Genomic DNA, 17942 nt, shown 5'->3' with positions numbered 1-17942 from the left:
CCTACAGGCCTATTACCCCTCCCCCCAAATTATGGGATTATAAAAATATTGGCTAAAATCTTTGCAAATCATTTTTTGTCACAGTGATAGAAACACTGGCCCCCATGATCAAATGATATTTATGTGGTTGCTTGATAGATGCAAACAAGCATAATACTGGATGTCCTTATGACTGCTTAGCTGACACACAATTTGCTTGAGTCTGCAGGAAGTCTACCAATCAAAGAAGAAAAAGGCATTTGATTCAGATGAAAGGCCATTTCTGATTGCAGAACTACTACGACTGGGCTTTGCACCACCATTCTCTTGGGTATCCCAATACTATACTCTTGCCCCTGAGCCAAAGTACAGGTGAATGGAAGCCATCAGTGTTTCCAGTGAAACATGGCATAATACAGGGGTGTCCAGCTTTCCCTACTACTCTTTGTCCTCATACACCAAGTGTGCTGAATCAGGAAGGATGCCCTAATCTGGAAACTCATATCACTCAGTGCAGGCAAAGTGCCTATATATGTTGCAGGCACTACCACCTTAATTTAGTAACTTTAAAAAGGTATGGATATTTACGATGAAGACTCAGGGTTTCATATAAAAGAGACTAGATAATGGTAACACTTACAGGGTGGATGCCTCAATCCAGAATGAAGTACCCTTTCCAAGTATGTGAACAAGGTTTCCTAAACCAGGCCATTTTCATTACTGAAGATAATGAGGCATTCCTGGGTAAGAACCAGAGACACACTCCGCAGAGAGTCAGTGATAATGTGAAGCACTGTAGGTCACTCCCTCTCTTGCTAATAGAACTGAAATATAGGAGTTATTGAAGAAACTAGCAATATCCTTGATATATAGGACTTTAGTGAATTATTCAAACAAATGCTGGGAGCACTAACAACTAGAAAGGATATGGATGTTTGACGCTTTGGAAAATGGAGAGTGGAACACAGCAAGTATGTACCCAAGGAAGGTCACCATTGGGTTAGGATTCGGAGTGATCAATTAAAATACTACAACAGAGTTGTTATACAACAACCACTTAACATGGGGGAGACCAACAACAAATTATGTCTGAGAGGATGCGGGTTGGCCAGTAGCTTTCTCCATAAATGATGGGACTGCCCAAGAGTTCAACGTTTGAAGGACAGGGTAAAAAAAGTGTTCATCTACAGTAAAGGTAACCCCAGTAGAACACTCACCAAGACAGGTGCTAGGTGGGGCCTAGAAAATGTCAATACATCCACCAAGGTCTCCTATTATGTGGCTTTGAAGGTTACTTAACAAGACTGTACCACTTAACGCGTCACCAAATTCTCCCAAACTACGACATCTGATAGCAGGATATGATTAAATCAAGATGGCAGAGAGGGTGGTTTACAGAAGCCGCTGATATGCACATGATCGAAACATTATGTACCCATTTTGTTTCTACTTGATACTGATCAATATTAAACAGACATGGAATTATCACTGTAACAGTGGCGGCCGGCAGCTTTAGGGGGGAGGGGGGCAGGCAGGATACACACACACACATTCTTTCACGCACGCACGAACATCCATTAACACTCATAACACTCAAACATGCACGCGCACACCAAACATTCAATTTTAAAACATCACACGTGTACACACACACTTACCTTTAGCCTCCAGGTCCCAGAAGGGTTGGGACTGCTGCCTTCCCTCATTGGCTGACCTTAGGTCAGCCAATAAGGGAAGGCAGCAGTCCCAGCCTCGTCACAGAGTGGGATGGGGTCAGTGAGACTGCTGACCCGACCCCACTCTGTGACAAAGTGTCACTGATTGACACTCGCCCTGGGCACTTCAGGGCTTAAACCTGAAGCGCCCAGGGAGAGTGTCAATTGGTGACGCTTTCCTCGTCACCCAGGGGAGGGCCTCGAGGCACCTTTGCTGAGCCGAGGAGGCCACGCCCATAGGAGCTGTGACCGCCTCAGCCCAGCAAAGTTCAGCTCAGGCAACCAGGAGTGTGCGCAATTCCTGCATGTCTGCTCCTGGCTGCCTGAGCTGAACATGGAGAGTGTGTCAGGCTGACCTTTGTTCAGCCTGACAGACACTCTTCATGAGGGGCAAAAGGTGTGGGGATGTGGCTCCTCCGCCCTGAAGGACGGGCCGCCACTGCACTGTAATCCGTCAAATGGGATCACATATCTCCATTGTGAGACATCGTAAAAACGTGATACCTGAAATTTTATGAAGCAATAAAAAAGTGTTAAAAAGAGGGCTAGTACAGTTGTACTGGTTTCCTTTCCTGATCACAAAGATAGATCATTTAAGATATAGCTTTGGATGTAAGGCACCTGCTAAAGAGAGTTTCATGCAGTTTCACAAAGTCCCCGATTGTAATAGTGTAGGCCAGCTCAGGTGGTTAAAGCATCAGATGGAGATAATTGTTCAATACAGGTTTAAATCATAAAATAGCTTAAAGGGTGAATGCACATAATGCGGAGCACAGTGTGTAATTTACAAATCACAGGTTCTTAACCAGTAGGAAAGATCCATGGGATAATCGATTTTTTGCCAAGAAAACCGCATAAACAGCAAATCACACATTTCAATCTAGCTAAAATTAGCTTGCTTCCTGCAAACAACTGACCAAAGCCTGTAACCTCTTAGCTGCTGGGCCTTTTTTGGCTATTTGGGGTAGTTCGCGCTTAGGCCTTCATAACTTTTTGTCCACATAAGCTATCCACACCAAATTTGCGTCCTTTTTTTCCAACATCCTAGGGATTCTAACGGTACCCAGAGTTTGTGGTTTCCCCAGGAGGAGACCAATAAATTAGCCAAAATACAGTGAAAATTTTGTTTAAAAAAAAACAAAAAAGGGCTGCAGAAGAAGGCTTGTGGTTTTTTTCCCTGAAAGTGGCATCAGCAAACTGTTTCTGATGCTAAAATCACCATCTTCCCACCTTTCAGGATCGGGCAGACTTGAATCAGAAAACCACATTTTTCAACACAATTTTGGCATTTTACTGGGACATACCCCATGTTTACTATTTTTGGTGCTTTCAGCCTCCCTCCAGTTAGTGACAGGAATGGGTGTGAAACCAATGCTGGATCACGGAAAGCTAAACATTTCTGAAAAGTAGACAAAATTCTGAATTCAGCAATGGGTCATTTGTGTAGCTCCTACAAGGTTTTCCTACAGAAAATAACAGTTGAAATAATAAAATATTGAAAGTGAGCTGAAAAAAACAGCCATTTTTTTCCACGTTTTACTCTAACTTTTTCCTGCAATGTCAGATTTTTTAAAGCACTATACTGTTACGTGTGCTGGACTCTTCCGGTTGCGAGGATATATAGGGCTTGTAGGTTTATCAAGATCCCTAGGTGCCCAGAGCCAATAAATGAGGTGCACCTTGCAATGGGTTTTCATTCTATCCCGGGTATACAGCAATTCATTTGCTGAAATATAAAGAGTGAAAAATAGGTATCAAGAAAACCTTTGTATTTCCAAAGTGGGCATAAGATAAGGTGTTGAGAAGCAGTGGTTATATGCACATCTCTGAATTCGGGGGTGCCCATACTAGCATGTGAATTACAGGCCATTTCTCAAATAGACGTCTTTTTTACACACTGTCTTACATTTGTAAGGAAAAAATGTAGATAAAGACAAGGGGCAATAACACTTGTTTTGCTATTCTGTGTTCCCCCAAGTCTCCCGATAAAAATTGTACCTCACTTGCGTGGGTAGGCCTAATGCTCGCGACAGGAAACGCAACATGGACACATCACATTTTTACATTAAAATCTAACGTGTTTTTTGCAAAGTGCCTAGCTGTAGATTTTAGCCTCTAGCTCACCTGGCACCTAGGGAAACCTAGCAAACCTTGGCTTTTTTTTTTTAAACTAGACACCTAGGGGAATCTAATATGGGGTGACTTGTGGGGCTCTGACCAGGCTCTGTTACCCAGAATCATTTGCAAACCTCAAAATTTGGCCAAAAAAAAAAAACATTTTCCTCACATTTCGGTGACAGAAAGTTCTGGAATCTGAGAGGAGCCACACATTTCCTTCTACCCAGCATTCCCCCAAGTCTCTTGATAAAAAGGATACCTCACTTGTGTGGGTAGGCGTAGCGCCCGTGACAGGAAATGCCCCAAAACACAACATGGACACATCCCATTTTTTGACAGAAAACAGAGGTGTTTTTTGCAGAGTGCCTACCTGTTGATTTTGGCCTCTAGCTCAGCTGGCACCTAGGGAAACCTACATAACCTCTGCATTTTTGAGAACTAGCGACCTAGGGGAATCCAAGCTGGGGTGACTTGTGGGGCTCTGACCAGTTTGTTACCCAGAATGCTTTGCAAACCTCAAAATTTGGCTAAAAAACAAAAAACTAACAAAAAAAAAACACATTTTCCTCACATTTCTGTGACAGAAAGTTCTGGAATCTGAGAGGAGCCACAAATTTCCTTCAACCCAGGTTTCCCCCAAGTCTCCCGATAAAAATGGTACCTCACTTGTGTGGGTAGGCCTGGTGCCCCCAAAAGGAATAGATCACACAACGGTCAATGTTGGTCCTTACATGAGGCAGCTGTTTACCCTGGGGTGATCCATTCCTGACGCAGGCACTAGGTGTAGGCACTCAAGTGGGGTAGTGTTTTTATCAGGACAGGTGAGGAATCACTGGGTGGTAGGAATTTTGTGGATCCTAGCATATTCCTGTAGTTTGTGTGATAGAAATGCAAGAAAAATAGAGTTTTTATTCAACATTTCATCTTTGCAGGGTATTCTGGGTAAGAACACTTTGGGGAATCCACACAAGTCACACCTCTGTGGACTCCCCCAAATTTCTAGTTTCCAGAAATGTTTGGGTTTAGTGTGTTTCTCTTTATGGCCGCCGAACCCAGGACCAAAAACACAGGTGCCTGCCTTACAAAACCAGCTTGTTTTGTGATAGATAATTTTGATGTCTCCACAATAGGATGTGGGCGGTGGAATTTGGGGCTGAACTAAATTGGGGAGCTCCCAAGAGAGCACTCTCTCTCTCTGCTTGCCGCCACATTCACCTGCTCTCTGGGTTGGGCTAACCCACTATTACCCCGTTGCACAGACTGTGCTTGCGAAGGGACAGCAGGACTGTCATCATCTCCCTCATAATTTACTGGAAGAGGAGTTATCATATGGGACTCCTACGACTGAAAAATCACTCCCAGAGTCTGCGCCACTGTCCTATCCCTCAGATGCTGTCTCAGCATCTGATGTCTCAGTCTCTGATCCTATGTCAGAGCTGTCCTCTATAACCCGAGTGACGGCAGCAGTCATCCATCAAGATGCCATCTCTGCTATTGGCTAAACTGTTGCTCTAAAACACTAGCCTACGTAGACAGTCACAAAATCTATGGTGTGTGTGAGATACTTGCAACAGTTGAGGTCACCTTACCTGCGCTTCTTCCCTCAATCAGCACGTTCTTTCAAGACACTCAAAAAACACCTTGTCACATACCGTTCGTCACAGTTTTTAGCACCTACTGCGCCCAGTCCAACAATCATTATTGGTGCTCACACTCCCTCCTCCTCGGATTCCCTCATTACCACCCAGCAAAAGTGCCCTTCATCTCTCCATAGCCGCCCTCCACCCCGCACATACATTTCATTTGTATTATAGCGCAGGTAACGGCTGACTTTACTAATGTACTCAGCTATTTACATAAAATACAGATTTTCTCTTTGCAGTAGGCATATAAACCTTCTGCGCTTCTTTATGGCACTAAAACTGCCACTAGACAAAAGTCTGACCCTTTTGTAGCAGAAACATAATCACAATACTTACTTGACTTTTTTATTGCTGCCTAAAAGCTATAGTTGAAATGCGTCAGTTGAAGTATGTGCATTGCTTTGAAGACGCAAGCTGCAACTGCAAGACAACTGGTGGCAAATATATATATATATATATATATATATATATATATATATATATATATATATATATATATAGAGAGAGAGAGAGAGAGAGAGAGAGAGAGAGAGATCTATTTATTTATTTTTTTTAGTAGTTTTATGGTTTCCTTGGGGGCCAAAATGGCCCCAGGGAAACCCTACAACAACTAAAAAAAAATATTGCACCCAGTGGCCGACGCCCGCACCCAAAGGGTTAAGACACGTGTTTGACGCACTACGTTTCATCAATCTTTCGTTAACATAACAAGGGCGACATTTTCGATAACAAGGGAGACACTGAATTAGGTAATAATTAAGTACAACAGGAAATACATCTGTTTCTATTCACTGGCATTTAAAACGTCAGAATTAGTGTAGTTTTATGCATTAGTCTTCATACCTTAAATCAATACCTAGGGACACTTCAGCTTTGTCAATACCTAAACCGAGCAAAGGAAGTGACACAGTTTAACATTTGCCCGATGCGTATCCTGATTCTTGAGGAAGTGTGCAGTAGTGTTCACATTTGCGCTTTGACTACGATCGCCTGCTTCCGCCTTGGTAAACTTGGACAAAAAAAAAAAAAAACCTGCGCTGAGTTAAAGCATTTGGAACCTGGATACTTGCTTCCTCCAGCCCACTAAGGGCTGCTTCAGAGAATAGCAAAGTCAAAACACAGTGGCGTAATACAAAATCAAGTCCCCCACACCCCAACAGAAAGTGATGAAGGTTCCTGGAATCTTTCATATCTCACAGTTATTGCCTTGGCTGAATAGAGGGTCTCCTGAAGGGCCCATGACATAGGGGCTGCAGGGGCCTGCATTATGCCCCAACCCACACTAAATATAGGTCAGCACCGCTTGCTGGTTACTCAGAATGAGGCTGATGTTTCGGAGCACAGTTCTACAGAGGAACATATGCTAGAACTAGAAACCGGTAGTTCCAAACTCTGTATCCGCACAGGGGACGGAGATGATAATTCTTGCACAGTTCTGGATGAAAACAAGACTGGTTTCTTCCCCAGTGTTAGAAATGGGGTTTCTGGTTGGCTAGGGTATGCACTTAAGCCAGGCAGAACTCAACCACTCTAGTCATGGCAAGGGAGTTACACGTCAAAGATAACCCCTGCTCACCCCCTTGGTGGCTTGGCACAAGCAGGCAGGCCTATCGCAGAGGCAATGTGTAAAGCGTTTGCACAACACACACAACACACTCGGCATACTATCCCTACCACAAAGAAAACAACACCAAGTTATATGAAAATATACTGTATTGTACACAACACAATTTTTAGACCAAAACACAACAGGTCAGTAATATCCTGCTACCTTAGCAGTTGTCAGAACGTTACACATTAGTTACTCTGCAGAACCAGCAGTAGTCACATATAACACACAGGTTACCTAGTATTCTGCAACATAAGCTGTAGTCATGAACCACATTACTAAGTAAAAGAACTTGTCATTTAAGTATCATAAATGCCTGTACCAAGAGCATTATAAAACACATGGCAAGTCAAGAAAACATATTAGCATGTCATGCCCATAAAAGGAACATCAGCATACATATATGAAACATCAAACAAGCAGGGTAGTATATACATCATTAATGTCCATACCAGTAACATTTGAATAGGAGTCCTTTTAAAAGTACCTGGTTTGTGATGTAAAGGAACTCCTAGTGCCATGATGGAAAAACTGGGGTCCCCAGCGCTCCATGCGCTCATTCTGTGGCCACTCTGAAGAATAGGAGAGGAGGGGGGTGACACGCACCCCCTCTGGTTTTATAACTGGCCCCTCCTGGTGCCCGCAATCTCTGGGGGCCACCCGGGCCTCAACTGGCCCTCTGAGGGGGGGGGGGCAATGCCATCACCAAGACTGGGTGAAGAATGGGGCGACACCCCCCCCTCTGGTTTATAACGGGGACCGTGATCTCTGGGAGGCCCCTCCCCAGGCCCTTCCACAAGAGGGGGGGACCCACAACTATGCCCAAAATAACAATGGGGCCCGGAGGCGCATGGAGCCTCCAATGAGGTTTCTACCCCGCCCGGCATTCACCGTGCTCAAGGATCACTGGAGCCTTATGCTCCTGTGGCAGCGACTGGGGGAGGAAGGGTCCTTTCCCTATCTCCTCCGCGTCCTGCTGTCCGGGTGGCCCTGGGATCCGGGGGAGACCTCCAATGAGGTCTTCCTCTCTCCTGGGATTGTCACTGAGCGCTCGTCCGCACCCGATCTGGTGCTCGAGTCTCTGCGCTCCCGGCTGGGTCAAAGCAGTGATTAGGCCTAAGTGTGGGCCGGCTGGTGCCCCAGGGGCACCAATAAGAGCACACTTGCTTAAGAGTTTCTTTCTTTTGGGTTCTCCTCGTTCCCCAGTGGCACACCAGCAGCGCGTCTCCGGCACGCTCGGATAATAAGAACCCAGGTTGCGGCGGTAAAAAGGGGCACAGCAACGCGCTTTTCACAGCACTAGTGCCCTCCCATGAGCCCAGGTCACGGTGCTGATTTCCTCAGCCACCAGGACGTACTTCAAGAGCGCTCTTTAAATCTAAGATGAGCGCTCTCCAGGCGCTAGGGTCATGATTAAAAAGCGCTCCTCATGCGCTTCTGGTTGTTGCAGGGTTCGGGCCAAGGCACCCTGTCCCTGGGGACAAAGTACTCAAGGAGCACAGGGCTGCAGGGCCCAGCAGCAGGCCAGCACAAGATGAATGCAAGCAAGTGGCAGTTCCTTACAGTGACCAAGCAGGTCACAGGTCAGCCCAGCAGCAGCAGTCCAGGGCAGTTCTTGGTGAGTCCTTCCAGCATTCGGTGTCCAGTTCCAAAATGTCACCAATTTATGGGGGAAATTCCCCTGTACTTATACTCAGTTCTACTGTGTGTCCACAAAGGAAGGAGAGAGGAGGTTCTAACCAGTTACAACTGGTTCTGGGAGTGCCCCCTCTCTCCTCCAGCACAGACTCCAAACATTAGTTGGGATAAATTACCCTATTGTGTGAGGCCAGGGCACAGCCTTTACAAATGCAAGTGTGCCCCACCTCTCCCTTCTCCCATCCCAGGAAGACTATTCAGCATGCAGATGCACCTCTGACACCTCCACCCTCCCTGTGTACAGCCTGTCTGGAAACTATGCACAAAGCCCAACTGTCACTCTGCCCAGACGCGGATTGGAGTCAAGCTGCAAAAACAAGAGTCATAAGCACAGAGAAATGCTCACTTTCTAGAAGTGGCATTTCTGTAATAGTAATAAAAAATCCACTTACATCAGTAAGCAGCATTTCTCATCACCATTACAACCATACCTAACATGCCTACGCTACCCCTCAAATCAGACAATACCCCATACACATAAGGCAGGGCATTTCTAATGCAATCCTTTGAGAAGGCAGCACTCACAGCAGTGAGACACAAAATTAGGCTGTTTGTCACTACCAGGACAGAGCACGCTACCTGGCACATGTCCTGTCTTCTACATACATAGCACCCTGCCCATAGGGCTAGCTAGGGCCTACCTTAGGGGTGACTTACATGTAGTAAAAGGGGAGTTCTGGGCCTGGCAAGTAAATTTAGATGCCAGGTCCCTGTGGCAGAAAATTGCACACACAGGTCCTGTGCTAGCAGGTCTGAGACAGGTTTGAAAGGCTACTTCAGTGGGTGGTGCAAGCAGCGCTGCAGGCCTACTAGTAGCATTTAAATTACAGGTCCTGGGTATAGAGATACCACTGTGCAAGGGACTTACAGGTAAATTAGATATGCCAATTAGGTATAAGCCAATCATGCCAACTTTTGAAGGGAGAGCACCTTTAATTTAGCACTGATCAGCAGTGATAAAGTGATCACAGAGTCCTAGAGCCAATAGCCAGAGGTCAGAAAAAAATAGGAAGGAGGCAAAAAGAAGTCAGGGGATGAACCTGCCACAAGGGCCAGGTCCAACACCCAGTTTGAGCATTTGGGGTTTATCTTTATGGAACAACGCTGTAAAATGCGCTCAAAATATTGCCTTTCATACTGGCAGTTTTATTCCCCTTCCATACTCAAGAACCATCTGCAGTCACTCTTGTCTCAGTAGCCTGCTGGAGTGGTGATTGGACATCTCAAAGGCTGCGGTTGAGCATGGTATGATGTTGGGCTAGCTAGACACACTATGGTAATTTTGTAACTCATTTTGTGAAGGTCAGATGTGAGAAGGTAGCCTCTTTCTAGCCTTGTTACCCCCACTTTTGGCCTGTTTGTGAGTGTATGTCAGGGTGTTTGTCACTGTTTTCACTGTTTCACTGGGATCCTGATAGCCAGGCCTCAGTGCTCATAGTGAAAACACTATGTCTTCAGTATGGTTGTTATGTGTCACTGGGATCCTGTTGGTCAGGACCCCAGTGCTCATAGGTTTGTGGCCTATATGTATGTGTCACTGGGACCCTGTCACACAGGGCCCCAGTGCTCATAGGTGTGCATGTATATGTTCCCTGTGTGGTGCCTAACTGTCTCACTGAGGCTCTGCTAACCAGAACCTCAGTGGTTATGCTCTCTCATTACTCTCAAATTGTCACTAACAGGCTAGTGACCAATTTTACCAATTTACATTGGCTTACTGGAACACCCTTATAATTCCCTAGTATATGGTACTGAGGTACCCAGGGTATTGGGGTTCCAGGAGATCCCTATGGGCTGCAGCATTTCTTTTGCCACCCATAGGGAGCTCTGACAATTCTTACACAGGCCTGCCACTACAGCCTGAGTGAAATAACGCCCACGTTATTTCACAGCCGTTTTACACTGCACTTAAGTAACTTATAAGTCACCTATATGTCTAACCTTTACCTGGTAAAGGTTAGGTGCAAAGTTACTTAGTGTGAGGGCACCCTGGCACTAGCCAAGGTGCTCCCACATTGTTCAGAGCCAATTCCCTGAACTTTGTGAGTGCGGGGACACCATTACACGCGTGCACTACATATAGGTCACTACCTATATATAGCTTCACAATGGTAACTCCGAATATGGCCATGTAACATGTCTATGATCATGGAATTGCCCCCTCTATGCCATCCTGGCCTAGTTGGCACAATCCCATGATCCCAGTGGTCTGTAGCACAGACCCTGGTACTGCCAAACTGCCCTTCCTGGGGTTTCACTGCAGCTGCTGCTGCTGCCAACCCCTCAGACAGGCATCTGCCCTCCTGGGGTCCAGCCAGGCCTGGCCCAGGATAGCAGAACAAAGAACTTCCTCTGAGAGAGGGTGTGACACCCTCTCCCTTTGGAAAATGGTGTGAAGGCAGGGGAGGAGTAGCCTCCCCCAGCCTCTGGAAATGCTTTCTTGGGCACAGATGTGCCCAATTCTGCATAAGCCAGTCTACACCGGTTCAGGGACCCCTTAGCCCCTGCTCTGGCGCGAAACTGGACAAAGGAAAGGGGAGTGACCACTCCCCTGACCTGCACCTCCCCTGGGAGGTGTCCAGAGCTCCTCCAGTGTGCTCCAGACCTCTGCCATCTTGGAAACAGAGGTGTTGCTGGCACACTGGACTGCTCTGAGTGGCCAGTGCCACCAGGTGACGTCAGAGACTCCTGCTGATAGGCTCCTTCAGGTGTTAGTAGCCTATCCTCTCTCCTAGGTAGCCAAACCCTCTTTTCTGGCTATTTAGGGTCTCTGTCTCTGGGGAAACTGTAGATAACGAATGCATGAGCTCAGCCGAGTTCCTCTGCATCTCTCTCTTCACCTTCTGATAAGGAAACGACCGCTGACCGCGCTGGAAGCCTGCAAACCTGCAACATAGTAGCAAAGACGACTACTGCAACTCTGTAACGCTGATCCTGCCGCCTTCTCGACTGTTTTCCTGCTTGTGCATGCTGTGGGGGTAGCCTGCCTCCTCTCTGCACCAGAAGCTCCGAAGAAATCTCCCGTGGGTCGACGGAATCTTCCCCCTGCAACCGCAGGCACCAAAAAGCTGCATTACCGGTCCCTTGGGTCTCCTCTCAGCACGACGAGCGAGGTCCCTCGAATCCAGCGACGCTGTCCAAGTGACCCCCACAGTCCAGTGACTCTTCAGCCCAAGTTTGGTGGAGGTAAGTCCTTGCCTCACCTCGCTGGGCTGCATTGCTGGGAACCGTGACTTTGCAGCTACTCCGGCCCCTGTGCACTTCCGGCGGAAATCCTTTGTGCACAGCCAAGCCTGGGTCCACGGCACTCTAACCTGCATTGCACGACTTTCTAAGTTGGTCTCCGGCGACGTGGGACTCCTTTGTGCAACTTCGGCGAGCACCGTTTCACGCATCCTCGTAGTGCCTGTTTCTGGCACTTCTCCGGGTGCTACCTGCTTCAGTGAGGGCTCTTTGTCTTGCTCGACGTCCCCTCTCTCTTCAGGTCCAATTTGCGACCTCCTGGTCCCTCCTGTGCCCCAGCAGCGTCCAAAAACGCCTAACGCACGATTTGCAGCTAGCAAGGCTTGTTGGCGTTCTTTCGGCGGGAAAACACTTCTGCACGACTCTCCACGGCGAGAGGGATCCGTCCACCAAAGGGGAAGTCTCTAGCCCTTTTCGTTCCTGCAGAAACCTCAGCTTCTTCTGTCCAGTCGAAGCTTCTTTGCACCCGCAGCTGGCATTTCCTGGGCATCTGCCCATCTCCGACTTGCTTGTGACTTTTGGACTTGGTCCCCTTGTTCCACAGGTACTCTAGATTGGAAATCCACAGTTGTTGCATTGCTGGTTTGTGTCTTTCCTGCATTATTCCTCTAACACGACTATTTTGTCCTTAGGGGAACTTTAGTGCACTTTGCACTCACTTTTCAGGGTCTTGGGGAGGGTTATTTTCCTAACTCTCACTATTTTCTAATAGTCCCAGCGACCCTCTACAAGGTCACATAGGTTTGGGGTCCATTCGTGGTTCGCATTCCACTTCTGGAGTATATGGTTTGTGTTGCCCCTATCCCTATGTTTCCCCATTGCATCCTATTGTAACTATACATTGTTTGCACTGTTTTCTAAGACTATACTGCATATTTTTGCTATTGTGTATATATATCTTGTGTATATTTCCTATCCTCTCACTGAGGGTACACTCTAAGATACTTTGGCATATTGTCATAAAAATAAAGTACCTTTATTTTTAGTATAACTGTGTATTGTGTTTTCTTATGATATTGTGCATATGACACTAAGTGGTACTGTAGTAGCTTCACACGTCTCCTAGTTCAGCCTAAGCTGCTCTGCTAAGCTACCATTATCTATCAGCCTAAGCTGCTAGACACCCTATACACTAATAAGGGATAACTGGGCCTGGTGCAAGGTGCAAGTACCCCTTGGTACTCACTACAAGCCAGTCCAGCCTCCTACATCAGAACTGTATCAATATTCGGATTTTAGATCAAAAAGGTAATGGTGCTAAGGACCACCAGTAGAAGAATTACTATTGTAAGTAACGCTTACTTTAATGCCTACTGTCTATGTACAAATTCAATAGATTTTGGGGGCTGTACCATAAGTTTTATTGTATAATGGATAGACTATCAATACCAATTCAGATGTTTAAATGTCATACAATTGTCAAACCCCACCCAAAACCTACTAAGCTTATTTGCATACATATACTTATCTTTGAAACCAGTCCTTGTTCAATCAAAGTTGCACTTTCTTGGAAATTATGTTTGCAGAACTGTTGAATGCACTGCAAAATCATAGACACGCGGTCAAATGCATTCCTGTCCAGGTCCTAGGAAAAAGGGTTGAAGCAAAATCATTTCGAGGCCCACTTAAATGCTAACACATGTTTCGGCTTAAGGCGCTCTAGCAAAGGACACTTACCTTATTCACAGTTTTATCAAGTGTTGTCAACATGACTTTACTAAATTTGGAGCTCGGATTCTCATTTTTTTCTTTTACCAACTCATTAATTGTTTGCAGATCGCTGCCCTGGAACACAGCATTTATAAACGTTTCAAGCTGAAAAGAAACGAAAACAAAATATATTCACGTCAACAGCTTGCATAAATGAAAGTGGTGCAAATAATTTACCTTAAGAGGAAAAAACTTTGGCAGATATTTTTATGTGAACATTGTCATGTTTTAATCAGGTCAAAGGTGCAAATTACTCTTAAAAATTTAAGATCGGACTCAAAACATTTTTTCTTTAGTATGCAGGTATTACTTCTGGAAACATTCTTCAATCACACCATACTTGCAATCAACCAAATGAGGCCCAGGTTAACGCATAAATAAACCTCTGCTCATTCAATCTCTTTCAGTAAAAGAAACCATAATTAGATAAAACTATGAGCATCGTTTGTTGACCTGCTGCCCCTGAACGCCCAAATGTGTTCAAGAACGTCTAACAAGCATCCCCTGACGACATACAGGCCAGAAAGATTATCCAAGCATTTCTTTCAACTCAACCATTCATCAGTGTATTATTAATATTCTACATTAAGGTGACTGGATCACATGGACCCAACCAATTAGACACCTATGTGAAAAAGACTATTTGTATGTAAAATTATTGAAAGCATAGCTTTCCTTCAAACCTGATTTCCTTGAGCAAAGCCATGTGCTCTGACAGACTGGTTTCTCATCTGAAATAGCAACCAATTAAGCATTAATTTTAATCTGAGGTAGCCGAAGGAACAGCATTGACTCCAATGCAGTTGTTACATTTCTCCTGCTGGGCCCTTTAGCGGTGTTCAATACAAAGGACTGTCTACTTTTGCTACAACTACAAAGAACAAGATTTGAGGGTAGGACCCTAAACTGTTATACTTCAGTTACAGTACACAAATCATGTCCGGTTCAATTTTTCTGAGATTTATCATTGCAAAATGGTATCCTCCCCCAAACCTCAATTATCAACATTGTTCTTTACAATGCATACCTCTCCCACTCTGATCATTTCAGCTCCTTTATCATTACCTGCTAGAACTATCACAATGATAGTCAAATTATTCTACATTGGAAGAGCTTTGAGGCAGACGTCTGGCCTCATTGACTACAGGGGCAATAGGCAAGTGAATGTTATATAACCACATGAAATCCAATCCCTGAAAGAAAAAAAGCACAGATCTACAGCTGCGCATTATGGAAGACATGGCCGGAAGCACAGCTTAGCCAAAAGAGATTGCCTCTACCCAACTACATCAATGGAAACTAAGAATCATGGTGTGATTATGGGTTCCAACCTTTTACTTTGAAGTAATGCTCACAATTTGATTTTAAAAGGTGCCTTCAACATGAGGGAAATATTATGCTATAGCTATACTTAGACTTTCTCATGAGCGAGGCCCCAAAAGCAATGGTACAATCATGATTTAATTAAGCTCTTTGTGAGCCCCATGTAGGAGTCATTAGTATAATCAGCAAACTTCAATGGCTCTAGAATGCTGCTGCTTCATTCTGACTGGTGCGACAATACTATTTGTGACAAAGTCTCTACATTAGAAGCATTTCACAAAAAGGATCTTTTTCAAGCAAATCTGCATTGCCCACTGGGTAATTTGTAGTATTCAATTTTGATAGTCCAAATTTAAATCCCATATCCAAAGAATGAACCATGGATCACTAACGCCGCTCATTATCATGCTACTCTCAGAAGGCTCTGCATGGATGGAACCCTTCTAGTAAAAACATACAAATACTGGAGGAACCTACCCAAGAAAATAAGGATAATCAGAAGTCACCTTCTAAACTTAGCTTTTTCATGAAAAGACTCAACTTGCTAGACGTTCATAAGATTCCAGGTCTACAGAATGCATGATACAATTCAACACCAGCAGGTTTGGCCCTTTCACTGATAGATTGACTCTATACATCATTTTCTCAGTGTCTCAGAAGTACCTTAGTGGGACGATGACACTAACTTCTGATTAGATTCAATACAGTGCAAAGTTAAGTCACATCTCTGGGGTTTTTAGGCTTGTTGTTACTCCATTAAGTGCTTATGATAGTTGTCGGTGTCGGTATATTATCTGGTCATAATGACAGAAAAAACTAAAGATGTTAAGTACCTGTAAGCAGGTCAGCGCATGTTTTTGCACTGTCAGCAACATCTTTCCTGCATGCAGTAACATGCCATCCTTAGACCATGTCTTCAAATACAAAGCTTTTCACACAGCTATTTCCATGTAGGTACCCCTGTAAACAACACCCATGACCGAAAGGGCACTCAGGGGCCAGATACAAATCCAAGTGCTTCACAATCTTTTCCTATGTATGAAGAGCATCATACATGAAACATATGGAGTATCTCTTTTATAGACAATCTAGAAAGGGCTTTGAGCCTTGCAAGCGGTAGGAAAGAACTATAAAATACCACCACCATACACTGTACATCATTAGATCATGAGCAACCTCCGATTGCCTGTTCTAGACAACCTACAGTTCATTCTGACATATCTGCAAATTAAATGGCATTAGTCATTATACTTTTCAACGAAATTAAGCCTTGCATAATTAGGGATAGCTCATGCAGTCTGGATTATTGCAACCACTCTGAGAAAAAGCTTTATAATTAGCCCTCTCCTTATATCCTTATTTTTAGTAGTTCCTGTGCATGACTGCCGACAGTACTTTGAATGGTACCCATATTATCCTAGCGTAATATAGTTTAATTTAACAAAATGCTTAGGATCCAAATCACTTCATCACTCTGCTCTTTTGTATATGCAAAAGGCTGTTTTATTAGGAAGAAAGCTGAACATATCTTCCTTTGGCTAAGCCATACATGCCAACATACTCTATTTACCATTTATTTTTAACCATTTCCACCCACCCCTAAATATTTTCCAACTCATTGTCGCTTGAGCAATTACAGATGAACTTTATGACTCCTATCTTCATGTGCACTCCTATCTGTCCATACATTGTCTTCTTGAATGATTGGCCTACATACCCCCTGGACCAGGCCCAGCTCATTGATTCCTTGCTCCGTCTTTCTTACCCTACTTCCTGCACCCTCCATTTATCCATCTCTCTTTTTTTGCACTTTAAAACTGTCGCCAGAAAAACCCTCCCCTGAGGTGTCATTTCTTTCTTCCTTCCTTCTCCTACCCATCCCCTATCATCTCTTTCAGTTTCTCCAAGAATAGATGTACCTCATGCTGGAAAACAGCAGGGTAGTTGTAAACAATTTTTGCATGCCCTAACACTCGTACTCACAAGGCTTTAGAGAAACCTCCAATGTCTGTTCACCTCCTTCGGTGCCTGGTTTATTGGAGCCAGCTTCCCAGCCCCTCTCTACTCTCTCCTTGGCAACAACTGTGCCCAATGTATTATCTCTTCCCACTGCTCATTCAACCCCCCCAAATCTTTATTTATTTTTATCAGTTTTAGCCCAGCGGTCTGAGCCATGTAATTGTCTCCCAGATGCAATACATCATGTACAGTTTTGGCCATTTGCCTCTCAGCTCCCCAAGGGTGGACATTAACTGCCCCAATCTCATCTCACCTAGGCGACACCACCATCCTATCCCCATCAAATTCTAAATGTTGACCAAAAATCCCCTGCATGTCTAGATTCAGTCTACTTCACTATCTAATACCCACAGACCCAAGTCTCCTTTTTAATCCCCTCTTTTTGCCTTCCCATCAGGGATGAAAATATAGCCATTGCTGCCCCACCCATGCCACTGTATTTTGCTGCCTCACATATCCCCACATGCAATCACTCTTTCTTATCTCTTCAAAACTTTCCATCTGCAGTCATCCATGTCCAGAAGTAACCTTCAGTGGCCACCCTTAATCTAAACGGTGTCCCATATTCTTATTCCTAAATCCCGGATGCAGAGGTCACTTCCTCATTAGTTCCAATAGCTGATGTCCCGTCACTTATATTCCGTTCTCGTGTATGAACACCAGCCAAAAACACTTTAGCCTTAGTACTGGGCAAACTTCTGTCCCAGACTTTCTCAGCCACAACAACGGTCCCTCAAAAGCTTTCTGGCCCCTCCAACTCTTTCTTATGTGAAGTCCCACTTTTCCAGCATTCCTTACTATGTAACCACTGACATTCCATCCACTTACTTGTTCCCCAAAATTCTGTGATCCAGAAAGCTCTAAAAATCATCATATGTCACATCT

The 17942-nt window shown here is 44.8% G+C and overlaps 1 protein-coding gene across 1 annotated transcript in view; it reads right to left on the bottom strand.

Moving 5' to 3' along the window:
- SYCP2L (synaptonemal complex protein 2 like) overlaps positions 1-17942 on the bottom strand; it is a 557328-nt gene that overhangs the window by 381405 nt on the left and 157981 nt on the right. Inside the window, exons 2-3 of the mRNA XM_069221230.1 lie at positions 13683-13820; positions 13474-13590 (exon numbers count right to left, since the gene is read on the bottom strand). Of these exons, the coding sequence (XP_069077331.1) occupies positions 13474-13590; positions 13683-13820 (255 nt within the window). The remainder of the gene's footprint in view (positions 1-13473; positions 13591-13682; positions 13821-17942) is intronic.

This window comes from Pleurodeles waltl, chromosome 2_2 (assembly GCF_031143425.1).
Source record: "Pleurodeles waltl isolate 20211129_DDA chromosome 2_2, aPleWal1.hap1.20221129, whole genome shotgun sequence".
Taxonomy (NCBI): domain Eukaryota; kingdom Metazoa; phylum Chordata; class Amphibia; order Caudata; family Salamandridae; genus Pleurodeles; species Pleurodeles waltl.
Note: the sequence above shows the minus strand (reverse complement) of the source record. Positions and strands in the feature narration are given on the sequence as shown.